Raw genomic sequence first — 17,292 nt, 5'->3', positions numbered from 1 at the left:
TTTGCAAATTTGTAGCCTACATTTAGGCGGAAAAATATTCGTTTTTTGATGATTTCTCTGAACCAAAATCTTTTTTCGAAAATGTAAAACCATTAAAGCACGCAAAAATGTGTTACCTTTAAAGGAAATATTGGTTTGTGGGTGATAACTTGGCCCACTTGGAGAAACCTGTGCAGATTACACAAATTTACACAATCTGCAAAGGTTTCTCCAAGTGGGATAAGTTATCACCCACAAACCAATTTTTCCTTTAAAGGTAAGACATTTTTGCGTGCTTTAATGGTTTTACATTTTCGAAAAAAGATTTTGGTTCAGAGAAATCATCGAAAAACGAATATTTTCCCGCCTAAATGTAGCCTACAAATTTACAAAGGGGTGAGCGCTCTTAAGTTGTTATCATAGATGTAATTATCTTAATGTATCCAAACTAGCCTGACCTTTTCTCTTGAACTTAGTGGATTTTTAGATATTTCCAAAGAATGAACAATAAATACAAAACATTAATTTGAATGGAAGAACGGTAAGAAAGAATGCGTTTGACAAACGCCAAATAATAACGTTAATTCCAAAACGAACGAATTGCTTCCGCGGTCTAATGATAAACCAATTGTCTGTGATTACTCTTTCAGATAACTAATATCAATTAGATTCGTTTGAAGGGATCACATTCGTAACAAACACTAGAGATTAACACTAGCTCTTTAGGGATTTTTTAATACGAAGGTTGAAGTACCGACATTGGGGCTTTTGCGGTTAGTTTCTCTATGTTGTCAAGAATTCGTTCTAGGTATTTACCTCTTCTTTCAGAACCTCGTTCAAAATCCCCAAAACCAGTGACGACCCACTCGTCAAACGAGCATTAGAACAAGAAATTCCTTAATCTATCAGACCACATTCTGTTCCCCTTTTCACTAAATCATGTGTGATTTCCGGGGAGGCTTACAGTAGAATCCACATGCAATTGATTCAATCGTTTCGATTGTACAGTGGTTGCTTTTTTTCGTTCCAAGATGACTAGTGTGGCCGAACAACCAGCGAAAAAAAAGCTCGTTTAAGCTCGTTTCTAGTTTAGTTTTTAATTGAATAGTTCAGTTATATGATCAGACGTATTGAGTGATAGGATTTTACAGACTAAATTTGTTCGCTTAATTTATTTTAAGAAGAAATTACTGAGACACTCACAACGTGACTGAACATTGTTATCATTTTGCATCGAATTTTAAAATTATTAAATGAAAAAAAAACATAAATTAATGTAAAATTATTTTTAAAAAAATCTTTTTAGATTGAAAATCATTAACACAAATCATTTTTTTTCCTCTTTTCAATCTTATGATTACAAGAATTTATTATACATTGCTAATAACACACCACGAATCCGTTAATACTATGTTTTGTTTGTTTGTATAATCTTACGCATTTCCCTCTCTGATGCAACGCAATAAAAAAAGAACCAAAATAATTGGCACCTTGCAGACGATGCTTACATTTCCGGATGCTTAGTCTTTTCGTGGGCTCGTCGACTGGCGCCGTAGGTGAAGGTAAAATCACAGTACCTGCAAAAATGACAAAATATTCGAGTCTTTAGAACACCTGAACGATGGACCATCATCATGACCATTTAGACCGAAAAATAATAGGACCGAAAAAAACACGAACAAATTTCGACAATTCTGGTCTTTCCCAATGAATGTTCATACCAGTTATAGAGTGTTATGATGAAAGAGAAGAAAATATTTTGACAAATATCCCAAGGCAAGGTAAAATAAACTGGCCTTCTGTCCTCTCGCTCTCAACGTACCACGTTGCAAGAGAAGCAAATACTTTGACAAGTACCCCAAGGCAAGTTATAATAACTTGTCTTCGGTTTTCTCGCTCTGATTATAACAGTCTATGGCCGACAATGAAAGTGTAAAACAGGTATGGTCTATTGTCCGCCCGGAGGACATAAAAGTTTGATTTTCGTACTTAAACGCACTCATTTTCATATTATTTTGACATAAAATGTGAGTGCGTTTAAGACGAATTCGCCGATCGACCATATCTGTTCTAGACTTTCATTGATGGCCGATTCTTCAAAATCGTCCGATTCATCTTACGTATTCATTATTCGTATCAAAATAATACTAAAATGAGATAGTTTAAATCCGTTCATTGTAGTTTATATTCAGTGGGATTTCCCATTGTATTGTAATCCGAACAAAATTGTTGGTGTGTTTTCTGTCTAAGACAAAAGTGATAAACTTTCGATTCGAATATCTGCAGTGCGGGCAATCCCTTTTTTTTATTTTCAACGAGTTTAAAGACTCAAATAAATAAATGTAATTTACGAGGATACGTAATTTTCACATGTATTCGTTATCTCGGAAATTTGCTCACTCAACGAATACGTTCATACTTTCCTATTTAACTAATTTTTGGAATTGATTAACTAAAACCGGAAAGCTTAGATCATAAACCGGTTTTTCGTTTATCGATAACAGTGGAATTTACTGGCTTCTCGACCAGTTCAAATTTTACGGCTCACCGAACTGAATTAATAAATTAAAATGGATAGCAACATGGTGTATCTGCAGCCACAATTATTTGTGCGAACTTCTATGAATATGTTTAAAATGACCTACTTATCTACATTTTAAAGAGAACTAAAAATTTTTAATCTTTGCCACTTGAGAGGCTCTCATTAAAATACTTGTGGCGGTTCAAAAAATGTTGTTTATTTTGTGGCAGATCATATTAGAGAGTTTAAAAAAATCTGTTCTAGTGCTTGGTTCAGTGCTATGCTAGCAACTATATACCTAATACCTAATATACCTAATATATAGAAAAATCATAGAAAATATCAGGGATATGTCAATTATTCTCTATCTTGATATTTTGTCTTGTCTTTTGGGGATTTTATATGTCATGCACTGAAGGACTGTTCCGTTCTGTCGAGTCTGAAACCTGATCTTTAGGTAAGTTCTTTGATTATGATTGAGATTTTGGTTGACTATAGTCCCGTCTCGGATTTTTTGCACAAATTTAACTTGTAGAATTTGATTCGAAAACTAGTTTCATCATCGATTTCCTTTTGACAAGACTTTTTCCGGTCTATACCATAAATGGAAATTTGTTTTTAAAAACGGTTAGTTCACATCGGACACTAGTATCTCTAATACGAAAGTAGAGAGATTTAGATCATCACTTTTCATTGTCTATTTCGAAACTGTGCTCTCTTCTAAGACAGACACTATTACTAATTGCAGTCAAGAATTTCGTTTTTGATATTATCGTTCAGATTCAGACCCGAGGGGAAATTATCAATTTCTGGAAAATGAGAAATACCAACAAAAATTATGAGGGATTCTTTTGAATTTCGACTGACCGAAATCAGCCCTATTTTTTCCGGGACTTTTTTATATATGTCTAGTTTGGCCTTGGTGGATATCGGTGTAAAGCTGAGGTCCTCCACATTCATAATAAGTAATAATTTAATCAAATAATTGCATTAGTTAGGTCACAGCTCTCATCAAAGTTCACGGAGGTTCCATCGATTCTGAGAAATTTTCCAGAAGTCTTATTTTCGGCCGATAATCAGCAAATTTTATGAAGTTAATATTTGCCCCAGGAGTACTTGACCTCAGCTTTCCAACGAACCCATACACGCCCGTGTCCTCGCCACCTTACTGAAATAAAATCCGAAATACGAAACCTCATTTTTCGACTTTTGGCCACTTACAACCAGCCAGGTATGGAATATCAAAAATATCTGAGACTGGTTTTGGGGCCTAGGCACCAAGGCCTAACTAGGCATATATAAAAAAAGTCCCGGAAAAAATAGCTCCGATTTCGGTCAGTCGAAATTCAAAAGAATCCCTCTATATTTTTCGAATGTATAAGTAGGACGCGGAACTGATTGATCTGAAACTGAAATTTAAGTCGACTTGAATAATATCTGACCCACATTTAAATATTATTCGAAAATCAAGAGAAATTCAGGTAAATCAGGGCAGATTTACTTCGAGCATTTGAAGCATGAGTGGTAATATAAATAGTGTACTGAAACTAGTCAGTGTATCGAACAATTTTCTCATACAAAATAGTACACTTTTGCTTGAAGTGCGTTGCTTCCACAAATAATATCTGGTTCAATTTGTCCACTTAATTAAGAGGGCAAACACACATACCAATTAACATTTCGTATTTCATGTTGGGACCACATATTTTACGTAATTTTGTTCGAAATTTCCTCTTTAGGTATAATTACTCTTAGTTTGCTTCCAATATCTTCATAGAGCACATCTACAGTTAGAGGAAATGAAATTTCAACATGAATTTGCTTCAAACGATCACACACACACGATCAAAACTTTTATCACTACCGCGCGTGTGTAGCACTCTCAACCATATTAACAAGTATAAACCGCTTCGATTGTATGTGTGGATCAGCCGAAAAACATCTGAAGCAAATTCATGCTGAAATTTCACTGCCTCTGACTGTAACGCTCACAAATAAAAATTGTTGAACAAATGTCTTGCGTATTGGGCAATGTAACAATTTGACGCAGGTTTCAAAACCGCATGGGACTCATATTCAGACGTGCTTGCGATCTATAATTTATTTAAAAAAATTTCTTCGATTCTTTGATCAATCTCTCATTTGTCTGTTGTTGTAAGCACTCCTGCAGGTGCGGAAAAGTTTGTTTACTTCGATTAAATACGAATGAGGTCAAGAGTTGACCCACCAAGCTGAGTGGAAAAAATCACTTCAAAATCGGTGTATTTAGGTGCAACCTAATGGCTTTGATAGTCCCAGTAAATCGTCGGTGATGTAGGGAATCATTAGTTCAATGTTTATCCACTACCACGATTTACTAAGGCTCAAATCATGAGCCGAGTCAGACTCTAGCATTTGAGATAAAATTATCAAGATAACGCGCCGGAAACTCGTGTATAAAATCGTAATGGATGAGTAGAAAAATTGATTTACCTGCACTTGAACGGAGTCTCGCCGGTATGGATTCTCTCATGCTGTTGAAGATGAAAAGAACAAATGGTTAAAATGGTGCAAAATCGTATTTTTCGCTGTGACCGTACCTGTCGTAGTAAAACTCGTCGAGCAAACGCTTTGCCGCAAACAAAACAATTGAATGGTTTCTCGCCCTGAAAAGATTTATTTCGAGTAAAAATTCCATTCGAATTTAAAGGTCCATGCAGGTCGTTAATGGAAATTCAATTGTTGTGTGAATGAAAACATTGGAAATTCCAATTTTTTTTTCTTCAAATTTCGAAGCATTTCCACTACAGAACAATTGTGTTTCTATTAAACGAAATGTCCACATGCAACCGTTGTTGGAAAATATAGTTTTCATCTGTTTGGCTTTAAAAGTGATAGTACCGTATGAGTGCGTTTGTGTTCTTCCAAAGCATATCGTTTCACATAGGATCGTCCGCAAATGTCGCACTTATTTGGCTGCAAAAGAAGAACCGTTTACTTTACCGAACCTCATCTCTCCAACCGCATCACACTCTGTTTACCTTGTCAACTACGTGACTTTTCATGTGAGTAGCTAAAACTGCGTCCGAGAAAAACGAGCGTTGACACACCGGACAGATAACCGACTTGTTCCCTTTGTGGTTTCTCATGTGATTGGTCAGTAAGGACTTTTTTGAGTACTCCATTCCACACAATTGACAAACGAAATCTTTCTTCTCCGTATACTGTTCGTGGGTCTTCATATGACTTACCATCACATCTCGTTCGTCCGATTCGAAACCGCACACATAGCATTCCGTTTCGATAATCTCATCTTCATCATCATCGTCGTCGTCTTCCTCCTCCTCTTCCATGTCCTCGTCGCCATCATCCACATTATTGGTCTCTTCCGGCTCTTTGCTCGATTCACCGTCACCCTCATCTCCCTGTGAATGAAGGCGGTAATGCTTGGTGAGCGCATACTTAATGTTAAAACATTTGCCACAAACATCACACGAATGCAACCGTAAATTGGCGTGTGTGTCCAAATGTTCACGTGTTCTAGATTTTCCCGATATTATCGTTCCGCATGTATCACATTTAAACATGCCCGTACCGACTCTAGTACATCCAGGCATATCTTCTGATGTTGTTGATGGATTGTCGGTGCTTGCTTCCCCATCGGAATTGTTATCACTCTCGTAGACCATGTCTTTGGTCGGGACTGGTAAACTCAATCGTTTTAGTACAACCGTGGCTTCCAGTGAAGTTTCAAAATCTCGCTTAAATGACGAATCGTCTGTTTCTTCCTCAACTTTGACCTTTTCGAAATTGGCGTTTGCAGGTAGTCCGTTTGTAGCTTTAAAGTGGCTGTCGATATGATCAACTATTTCCATGGGCGATGTGAATTCCTTGGCGCAGTGAAAGCAAATAAATACATAATTTCCAGTCTGTTCGTTTCGAAAAATTTCACCACATTTACTGTTCGCAGACTTCATGCTTTTTACGATCGAAATTGGTTATATAATGCGGCCTATTCACTGTCAACGAAACGACCATCGATTTTCTCAAGTTTTTAAAATATTTTTATCACAAGGAACCATTACACGAACCGGGATTTTAGAGATTCTTTCGATGGAAAATTTTTAGAAGAGCGCGGCGCATCATTTAGTGTTATTACAATCGAAGAAATTTGGTTGACGGACGTGATTTTAAAAACTTTTTTTCGTGACGTTCGAATTAATGCATTCGCGACATCTAGCAGGAAAACAGATCATCAAGTTGCAGTGGAATGATGATGCAGGAGATGCAGGACCTTATAACATGCATTGTTGACATAGATTTGTGGCAAATTGGTCTTTTATCGTCGTTAGTTGAGCACTGACAAGACCAACTCATACTTTACACGAGTAAGACGTAAGATTTAACGACACGACTAGTAAATTAATCCACAAAGCAGGCATCGGTAGTAGTCCTCTATGTCGTACGTTGACCAGACCATGATAAGTAGAATTTCTTTTTAAAACCAGGGCCTAATATATTGAGAAACATTTCACTAAATTTCACCAACCAATTTAAGTGCTGTTAGAGCAACTGATTTTTCATGCTTCGGGGCCGAAAATGAGGGCAATTTTTCGAATTTTCTCGGGTTTCCGGCCCTCTGCATGAAAACTTACATGTGCACCTGTTTGGGACGGTTGATTTAAGGCACTTTCGCTTGTAAGCCTCACTTCGTTCGGCCTACAATCCGCGAAATTGCCTAAAATCAATCGTCCAAAACGGGTACACAAATAACCATTGGTAAACGTTTGCCCTTATCGACTAGACTAATATGGAATACATTCCACATGACGAATAAAACTATGGTAACAAACGAAGCCCACCTTGAGTTTAGTTTAAGAAGAAGAAACAATTTGCACGTTCTTAAACTTAATAAATTATGCTATTTATCTCAAAGTATATAAACACTGAAGGTAGCGCAGTCCCTCAGGGAATAGCAAGAAATACGGATCCCGACTTTAAGGTGAATTTCGTTTGACGCCAATACATATATTTTCATGTGTCGGGGCCGAAAATGGGGGAGTTTCGAGATTTTTCTCGGGTTTTCGACCCCTTACATGAAAATTTTTTTGAGTATCTGTTTTGGACGATTGATTTTAGGCACTTTCGCATGTAGCCCTCACTTCGTTCGGGCTACAACTCGCGAAATTGCCTAAAAACAATCGTCCAAAACAGATACACAAATAACTATTACAGCATGTTGTACGCATGTGTATTGAATTGATATACACCAGCGTTACAATAGTACCACTCTTTTAGTTCCACTTTTTTCCGTAAAAGGGAAAAAGTGGAACTATTGTAACGCTGCATATATGCAACGTTACAATAGTTCCACTTGTATAAGGAAAGTGGAACTAAAAAAGTGAAACTATTGTAACGCTGCATATATGCGGCGTGAAGATAGTTCCACTTTTTCCTTTTACGAAAAAGTGGAACTAAAAGAGTGTTGAATTTAGTTGTGTGTTCAGATACTTGTATAAATCAAGTAGTCTTTCGTTATGATTTAGTATGCTTTGGGTTGAATAGTTTTTCTCACTTCTCATCAAATTATTGTCTGGAAAAGATCGTTTTTCAATAAATATCTCCACTTGTAAACTTGGAAGTTTTTCATACGAATAGAATCGGAATTAGAAAAACCAACAAAGAGTGGTACTATTGTAACGCTGGTATAAGTAGGTATGGCCAGTCCATACAAGTCGGAGCACATACGGATTTGCATGGCGCCACCTCAAACGAACTCATTTCTAGTGGAAATTTGCACTAGAAATGAGTTCGTTTGAGGTGGCGCCATGCAAATCCGTATGTGCTCCGGCTAGAACAAATTTGAACGTTTGGCCATACCTATCTATTTACTTTCATTGCTACCTTCAGTGTTTATATACTTTGATTTATCTGCGCATGACGCAGTAGAGTGCGTGTTAATACTTCGTATTTGAGGCCACTTGAAGGAAGAATCGTGTAGCACGTCAAATCCAATTTATTTAGGAAATATTTCATGGGCAACATCACTAAAGGGCGAATCTCCGATATGTCAGGAACAACTGAACCGATTTTGGTAATGTTGTTTCCCCTGAAAGGTAGAAAAGTAATGAATTTTGAGCATTTTTAGTCGAATTCTCCAAGAATTTACATAGCAGGTATGGCCGATTCTACAAAATTAGTCGATTTATCATGAACGCACTCATTATTTTTGTCAAAATAATATGAAAATGGGTGCGTTATAATCCGTTTTTAAAATCGTTATTTCCTCCGAGGTGACGTTAGACCATACCTGGGTGGTTTATATTCATCGGTATTCTCTAGAGGCTTTTCAGTTTTATCTTCCTGTCCATTGATTTTACGTCAGGCTCAAAATTTATTATTTTTTTTACCTTTCAGAGGAATTTTTTTTATCAAAATCGATTCGTAGTTCCTGAGATATCGGAGAAACGACCGTTAGTGATGTTGGCCGATATAGGGTAGAAGAGCCAGGCTTATAAAAACTTAAACGTCAACGTTTAAAGTCTTCCATTCTCATATAAGGAAGCGATACTTATGGCGTCAATATTGTTGTTGTCTATCATTTTCAGTAAGAAGTAAGAATTGTTAGTTGAACCTAGGAAGCCTAAAGTAGACATAAAATGTTTTGTTGCATCAGCAGCACCGTGATCATTACAAAACTTATATTTTGTTTAAATTTCCCACCAATTTCCAATTGAAATGGTATGGTTTACACATCGCCGAAAAGTCGAACAATTTTTTTTCCAAAATGTCTGTGGTATGTCATTGAATGTCAAGTCTCTTTTAGTGTAAAGTGAAAATTTTACTCTTTCTTTATTTTTGGCTGACAATATCGACGAAAAAAAATGTTTATAAAATAATGTGCAATATAATTTAAATTAGAGTGAAAAAGTGTTGGTCATCTTAACATGGATTGCCATCAAATATTGAGTGGCGCTTGTAATGCTGGCGACAAATGTTTTGCGATTGGTTCCGTTGAAGGGGTTCCATTTACTGTGAGTGTCGTTTTCGATTTTTCAACTTTTTTTTTCTCTTCTTTGCCCTTTTAATTTTCCCATTATCTTGATCGATCCACTGATGAATGAATTCGATTTTCGGTTGATTATGTGCAATGGAGGCATTCAGTTCGATTTCAATTCGTTAACAGTGATCGTCATTCGACAATTACCGTGAACGAATTGTTGAAAAATGAAAATCCTTCAATAAAAATATTAGAATTTGTAATATGGACGACATACAGAACCGTCTTTTATTCTCCTAATGACGAAAAACGAAAATTTTCCTAGCTTATATCGTACACCTACTTCAACTTATAATATCGTAGATTGTCGTCTTTGATTGTCTCAAGCTATTAATTCTGACGATATTTTAAGAGTGTGGTTAAAAACGCACCCAGACCCAGTTTGAATTGGATATATCGGACAATTAGCATATTTTAGTTTTAATATATGTTGGCCTAGTCAGCTGACTGGCTCTATACACATATACATTCACCAACATCTTGTTTATGAAAACTTTCATGTATAGTGGACATATACGATTAAGTGTCGTTGATAAAATTGTTTTGAATTTGATTTTCGTTTATTGAATCGATCTCAATTTAGTCAATCACATTTCGTTCGTCTATTGATTTTCTTACAACCTGACTATTTTCCTTTCAATATACTATAATAAGACATTGACAACACAACCATATTTAGTATGCACAGGTTTTGTTGTTGCCGATGTTTTTATTTTCTGTTGTTGTTTTAGTGTTGTTCTGTCTAACAACTAATTAAATATTAAAAATGACTCGTTTTCCATCGACGTAATATATAGGCATACGCAGCTGGATGTAACATCGTTATTTTAGCCAGTACATTCGAACGGGTTCAAATAATCCCAGGAGCCACACATAATTACATTCGTATATCGGCATTGGATTGCAGCACCGATACGGGAAAAATTGCCGCTGCCTATGAAGATAAGGTGTGCATATTCGAGCCGACACCATTGATACATAGTGATACATCACCGTCACACGGTTTAGAGTACAGGTGAGACACGAATTTAATATCTATGTCGTCGATGTTATTGCGTCGAAAATACGAAAAAAAAATCGTTTTTCCTCTATCCCCACCACCATTCGATCATAAATCTACATTCAAAAAACAATTCAAACAATAGACTTGGCATGAGATTTGATGTGTAATTCACACATTTTTTGGCGAGTTGATTATAGACCAAGTGTACTGATAAAAGACACACATCAATATAGAGAAACGGAGATAAGGAAAATCATTTCTAAATATTGCTAGGTTTAGCTTAGATAAAATGTGTTGTTGTCGTTGTCGTCGTTGATGTTCATCAATAACGCACAAGACACGGAGTGAATAATAATGAGGAACAAACGACGTTCACGATCGCCAATTTACACACACCAGTTCGCATTTTTTTACGATTATGCGGATTGTTGCTGTTTATGCAACAAGTGTGTCATGCCTTGTTTGAATGTTGAATGTATGAGCGTCGTCGTTTTCATCGCGTCACTTTAACACAGTCGATACTAATGGAGATCTTTGCTATTCATTCGTTAGATGGGTGCAAACTGGCAGCTTACAAGCGAGTTCGCACATCAGCTCGCTGTCATGGAATTTGGAAGGAACCAGACTGTTGACCGGTGGCGTAAAGATTCAAATGTGGCACGAGAAAATAACAACTAAAGAAGAGGAACCAAATGGTAAGAACATGTTGTCCATTCGAAATTGTAACACCAACTAACCGTCCGTATCAATTTGACAGTTGTCACATTCGAAATTGGTGACCGTGATCCGCGGACACCGCCCGCTGAAGAAGAAACTGAAAGTGGCTGGGAATGTGTATGGAAATGTCACACTGCCACTCCGGTGCACCATATGGCATTCAGTCCAGATGGTACACTATTCGCAACGTCCGGTAAAAGTGATAGGCTCGTTAAAGTTTGGTATGAAAACAAGCACTGTAAGTATTGCGCGGAAAACCATTTCCATTCCATGGTTCCGGTGGACTAAATTTCTTTTCCAATCTGCAGTGCTATTCCCAGCTAAAAGTCTGGACAGTCAGTTTGCGTCGATGAGCCAGGTCAACGTTGAATACAACTACGGCTTTGTTTACATAGCTCATCCGCGCGCGATAACGCATCTGTCTTGGCGCAAGACCAGCAGATACATGCCGAAAGGTTCCGTGTCCAATATGCTTGTAACATCTTGCCTGGACAATATATGTCGAATTTGGATTGAAACGGTTTTACCGGACGACGGCTTAGTGAATATGAATCAATTCGATCCACTGGCCACACAGAATCCGAAATTTCGCACGCACCGTCACAAGCATCGGTTTATGCAACGCTTGAAGCATATGAAGACCTGTTTTCACATACGACGACATGCTAAAAATTCCGTTGGTGCTGGAATGCTTGGCTTTGGAGCAGCGTTCGGTGGTCCTGGTGCCGGCACAAACATTGGACATTCGCCGATACCATCGCTTCCGTCCACGTACAGTGTTCACGATTTTCATTCTTATGGTTATCACGGCACGGGAGTGACACCAGGATTGCACTTTCATTTAGCTGCTTCCATTAATGCTGAAACTGACATTCCATTAGTTCCATCAATGGAATCTTCAGATCCATCGAATAAACCAAATTTCATTCTGCATTGGTTGAACAACAAGGAAATGCACTTTACGCTTCAGGCTGAAGCAATTCTACAAGAACTGGCAAAGAAGGTTATAGAAAAAGATCAAATGGCTGGAATGTCGAATGGGCACAGTGAAGCTCAGTCGGAAGCTGCAAATGATGTGATCGAGGACCATCATGCCGATGAACCGAAGAAAAAATTCGGCAAAGGCCACAAATCGTATTCGCATGACGAGAGTAACAGTGACGAGCATTTCTCCCATCATTCGGTGAAATCATCGGGTGTTGGAGCTGGATCTCAACCTGGTGTGACAAGTCATCATTCGATATCGAACACAACATCACTGAATTCGTTAGCAACCGATCATGTTCCGCAACACAATGTTACCGATTCGCTAGACATGAAAATTGATTGTCTCCTGCGCGACTGGCACCACAGTCCCGATTTACTATTCTCAATTCATCCCATCGATGGAAGTTATTTGATTTGGGTGGTCGAGTGGCTAGACGAATTTCATCCAGGCGCATTTCGTCAAGCCCAAGTATCCTTTTCCACACGCATTCCATCTGGATTTCCTTTAGGGGATGCAATGTCTATGTCGACAACTGTCAGTTTATACAACACTGGCGGTAATTTGCTGCATTTCAAGGAAATGGTAAAAGGAGTAAAGCCAACAACGGCTGCAACGAATGGAAATCTTGCTCCCCCTGCAGATGGGGCTGCAGATATAACACCACTTCCGAGCGTGCTAGAGGAACAAGAAAACGAATGGCCCTCGAAGCAGCCGAATGAGAATGAGGACGAGACGAACGAGCCAAAAACTGGGGAAAGCCATACGAATGTTTCGAACGAAGCCCAAGAGTCTGGTATTTCGTCGTCTGACATTGTTACATCACCACCCTCACCCACTATATCGATGGTGACGAAACACTCGAACGGAACATTGAATCTGTGGCAACTGACATTTGCTGACAAGACAAAATTCACCCAAGTATTAAGCATCGGTCACGTATCACGTGCATCGGGTCATCGATTCCGCGTCAATGACATTACATGCCATCCCGTTTTACCGCTACTGTTGACAACATCACATCATAACATTCCAGAGATACCAACCACATCTCCATCTGTACCTGGCAAATATTCACCGGATTCACATGCCCGCGGCAAAGATGTTTGTGTTCCGCTGGGATTCTGTTCGGAGTTAATTTTATGGCGAGTCGATGCTGTGGGACCATTATCGCAGTCGGGCGGTGTTAGTGAATTAGCTCGAATCAATTCGTTGGAAATATCCGCTTTCAGCAATGTTGCATGGATACCGACATTGTTGCCAAGCACTACCCTAGGCAGTTTAAGTAACTCACCGTCGGCCTGTTTCGTTGCCAGTGACGGTGAATGTCTACGTGTTTATCAAGCAGTGATCGACGCTAGAACGTTATTGGCTGAAATTTCGAGTTCCGAACGACGATCAAGAATTATGGATTCGATGATCTCACTATCGACTGCATGTTCATCCGAAAATGGAATGCAACAGACGTCCGTGCATAACAAAATAAAAATCGTTTCCCAACAGTCGACAGCGAGACCCGGTTGCATTATTCAATTGGATGGAATTGCAGATGCAACCCACGATTGGCAGAACACACAATTTTTGCATGTGTTCCAAGAACAGTTGGTGACTGGTGAACGGAACGAGCTGAAACCGAATGTGATGAACGCTACGGTCAATGACATTGGCTTCATGGAAACGCAAATGGGCGCAATGGTTGACCTGCAGCAGAATGCCATATTCGAGGAACCATTTTACATTGTTTTGATTGAACGAACACACAACGGCAGTACCATACACATGTGGCGGATTGTCATTGCTTCTCAGCCTCAAGCAAGTGATATGTCGGAAAGTGCAATGTATGTTCCGGATAGTAATTTAGTGCAAGATTTGGATGATCCGGAACCAGGACCAAGACCGTCAGTAGTTGGACCACCACCAAGCGGTTTTCAGAACGAAAACCATGCTGAAGCTCCGCATGTTAAAATCACTACAACCAAGGTAAATGAACTTTGTCGAGTAAGACCCTTCAGAAACCATTTCTCACACACAGTTTTCCATCTCCTATCTAGGTATGCACCCAAGAATTGCCATTACCTGACGGTGTTGATGTCGTTCATGCTGCACCAGCTGCTGGCCATCTGAGCTCATCATCGATATATCCAGCATGCTTTGCCCCATACATCATAGTTACCGCTTGTTCCGATTCAACATCCCGTTTCTGGCGTTGCAAAGTGACAAAGAGCACATCAGCATCGGACATGGAAGACGACATAAAATACGAATGGTGTGAATGGGATATGCTGAGCCGTGACCGAGAATCAACAATCGAAATTCGAGGGCAGCCACTTCATATAAGTGCCGCATATTCCGGTCGCATTGCCTGTGCATACAAATATGGAAAATCGTTTACGCGACCACACAAAGGCGATCCAGATTCCCGTTATGTGAATTTGTGCGTTGCAATTTACGAATGCGAAAGCAGTGGTGGTAGTGAATGGATATTAGAGGATACCATCCACCTAAGAAACGTCCATTTGCCACGAATCAACATCGATCCACATTTGGACTTGAGTGTATTGCAGCAGGACAATCGATTGATGCTTAAGAAGCAACGTTTAACACAAGTGATTCAAACGTTCACCCACGATCAAGAGAATCGATCGCCTCGCAATGGTGACGTGACACCGGACGGTTTATCTAAGCCGAGTGGAGGACTGTTGGCGGTTCCTAGTTTCAGTACATTGCAGTCGTTACGTAAGAGTATTATCGAGAATGGCAATACGTGCCCATTGACGCAGAAACATTTGGTTCAACTTGACTGGGTATCAAAGGAAGACGGATCTCACATTTTGACCGTAGCCGTTGGAAGTAAAATCCTTTTGTACACACCCGTTTCTTCAGATTTAGCGCAAGCAAACATCAAGGCCATGAAAGAATCCCAATCCACCAACCGTCCAATATTACGAAAGGCAAGCTCCTTGGCACAACCGCATTTCAACGATGAAATTCGTTGGATGAAACTGCGACAAATTGAATTAAGCAGTGCCGACGGCCTGCCACCATTACCAATGCAAATGTCCTGGGTGCGAGACGGTATTTTGGTTGTGGGCATGGACAGCGAAATGCACGTCTATTCACAATGGAAATCCAATAAAAATCAACAATCAAACATCAGCGTCGAAGATTTGATGGACACTCGCAATCTACGCGACGAGGACCTACGTCACATGGCCAACGAAAATAGTCAACGTCGTTTGGCCAACGTTTCGTCCATGCCACTAATGTCGCGTGTCAGTTCGATGAATTTACAAATGCTATCCAGCGAGAAAAAGAAGAAATTGGGTGGTTCCACTGCAGCCATTGCACCCACAACGGAGCAGTCGAATGCACATGATTATATGACCGATTTTGGACTGTTCGAAGCGTCCAGGATTGCGTGTCCGGTACTGCCGCAATATCATCCCAAACAGTTGATGGAATTACTGAATTCCGGTAAAATACGTTGGGTGAAAGCGATATTGGCGCATTTGGTGAGATGCATCAGCGGAACGTATGCGATTCGGAATACTGGTGGCACCGACGAGGAAAGTTTGAGCAGACAGGTAAGTCTAACTGTAGAATGTAAGAAATTTTGACGGAAAAGTATTTGATTTTTGTTGACTTGGTTGGCCAGTTGTTCACTTTTCTTTGGTTTTTTTCACACACACACCAATTGCAGCAATTATTTTGAGTTCTTAGAATTGATATTTGTAACCGCGGACGTGTGCTAACCAATAGTCTCAAGTCCGATTACTTAACATTTGTTTTGTATTTAAACGATCACATCGTAACTATCACAATTTGACGATTTGTTTTTAATTTGCTGGCTATTCCTGTCTATCTCTAACCAAATTATTTGTACAATAATCATTGTCATCGTTATACATCGGGAGAGCATCACGTTTCGTGTATTATATCTGGGAGAGTTGGTACCATCAACCGATGGTCGGTGTTACATATTGCATGAAAGAGAAAAAAAACTTTTTTTTATTTACAAAATTCACTTTTTTTTTGAAAAATCATCATCACAAAAGACAAACCATTATTTACAGCGAGCTTGGTCCCGATCTCGAACGTTATCGGTGAGCCATGTCGGCGCTAGTAGCCCATTAGAACAGCGAGGATCGATGACACAGGTTCGATAAATTGACGAAGAAGAAAAAAAAAACAAAAAGAAATTTTTTTTCTTCCAAATTTTCCTTTTTTTTTAATTTGTAATCTTGTGTTGTTTTGTCACTCTTTTCGTATCGTAACTTTCCTCGATTTTGTTGTGCTTTTTATTGTCGTTAAATGGGGTAGTACAGTAATAGTTGACGAAATCGATTTTACATGCTTCTGATAGGTATAAACGCGTGCGCAAATAATGTGTATCCTTGTCGGTATGATGCCGCGATTATTTTTTTTTCGAAAAGCCGGAAAATCTACCCGACCCAGCTGGAAGAAATAATGAAAAGGATAAAAGAAGCTGGAAAATAACTAGAATTCGGGAAATCAGAGAATGATTGCAGAATAACCGAAAATCTGGAAATTACCGGAAATTGTGAAATTACCGGAAATTGTGAAATTACCGGAAATTGTGAAATTACCGGAAATTGTGAAATTACCGGAAATTGGGAAATTACCGGAAATTGTCAAATTACCGGAAATTGGGAAATTACCGGAAATTGCTGGAAATCGGGAAATGGACCGAAATCGAGAAATTACTAGTAATAGGGAAGATACCAAAAAACTGGCAATCGGTCCGTGCGATCGAGAATTGTATGTAAAACTAAAAAATTCTATACCGGAAAATCCCAACATTATTATCGCGAAATTTGGTCGAATTTTAGTGGATACAGGAAAAAATCGTAAAGTCGGATTTGGATACAGGAATGAAAACATTATTTGCACACGCGGGTATAAAAACACTATGGAGTCATTAGACAGAAACTTATTTACCTATCAGAAACATGTATGAGGGAGCCACTGCTTGCTTATGTTTGTTTTCGACTCCCCTATCGAGAGTTCAAATGAACATGAGGAAACAG

General features: G+C 38.9%; 2 protein-coding genes and 1 long non-coding RNA gene across 6 annotated transcripts in view; 1 reads left to right on the top strand and 2 right to left on the bottom strand.

Annotated features, from left to right (window-relative positions):
* LOC119074768 overlaps nucleotides 1-8,263 on the bottom strand; it is a 33,993-nt gene extending 25,730 nt beyond the window's left edge. The window contains exon 1 of the long non-coding RNA XR_005087246.1: nucleotides 8,253-8,263. This is a non-coding gene — a long non-coding RNA (uncharacterized LOC119074768). The remainder of the gene's footprint in view (nucleotides 1-8,252) is intronic.
* On the bottom strand, nucleotides 1,391-6,660 carry LOC119074767 (oocyte zinc finger protein XlCOF6.1-like). The gene is made up of 5 exons (XM_037181037.1): nucleotides 5,521-6,660; nucleotides 5,381-5,455; nucleotides 5,080-5,145; nucleotides 4,973-5,013; nucleotides 1,391-1,556 (listed from the first exon to the last, which is right to left on the bottom strand). The coding sequence occupies exons 1-5, from the start codon at nucleotides 6,454-6,456 to the stop codon at nucleotides 1,484-1,486; spliced, it is 1,191 nt and encodes a 396-aa protein (XP_037036932.1). The 5' UTR covers nucleotides 6,457-6,660; the 3' UTR covers nucleotides 1,391-1,483.
* Nucleotides 8,264-9,253: 990 nt separating the features above from the next.
* LOC119074761 (dmX-like protein 2) overlaps nucleotides 9,254-17,292 on the top strand; it is a 28,031-nt gene continuing 19,992 nt past the window's right edge. For 3 of the 4 annotated variants that reach the window (XR_005087245.1, XM_037181030.1, XM_037181028.1), the window contains exons 1-7: nucleotides 9,254-9,513; nucleotides 10,337-10,554; nucleotides 11,095-11,237; nucleotides 11,300-11,497; nucleotides 11,568-14,224; nucleotides 14,296-15,828; nucleotides 16,318-16,401. Coding sequence is in view for 3 of the 4 variants with exons in the window: in XM_037181030.1 (XP_037036925.1) it covers nucleotides 9,427-9,513; nucleotides 10,337-10,554; nucleotides 11,095-11,237; nucleotides 11,300-11,497; nucleotides 11,568-14,224; nucleotides 14,296-15,828; nucleotides 16,318-16,401 (4,920 nt within the window). In the remaining variant the exon portion in view is untranslated. The remainder of the gene's footprint in view (nucleotides 9,514-10,336; nucleotides 10,555-11,094; nucleotides 11,238-11,299; nucleotides 11,498-11,567; nucleotides 14,225-14,295; nucleotides 15,829-16,317; nucleotides 16,402-17,292) is intronic. The other variant, XM_037181029.1, reaches the window with a different exon arrangement.

The sequence above is a fragment of the Bradysia coprophila genome, unplaced genomic scaffold, assembly GCF_014529535.1.
Source record: "Bradysia coprophila strain Holo2 unplaced genomic scaffold, BU_Bcop_v1 contig_151, whole genome shotgun sequence".
In the NCBI taxonomy this organism is placed as follows: domain Eukaryota; kingdom Metazoa; phylum Arthropoda; class Insecta; order Diptera; family Sciaridae; genus Bradysia; species Bradysia coprophila.
Note: the sequence above shows the minus strand (reverse complement) of the source record. Positions and strands in the feature narration are given on the sequence as shown.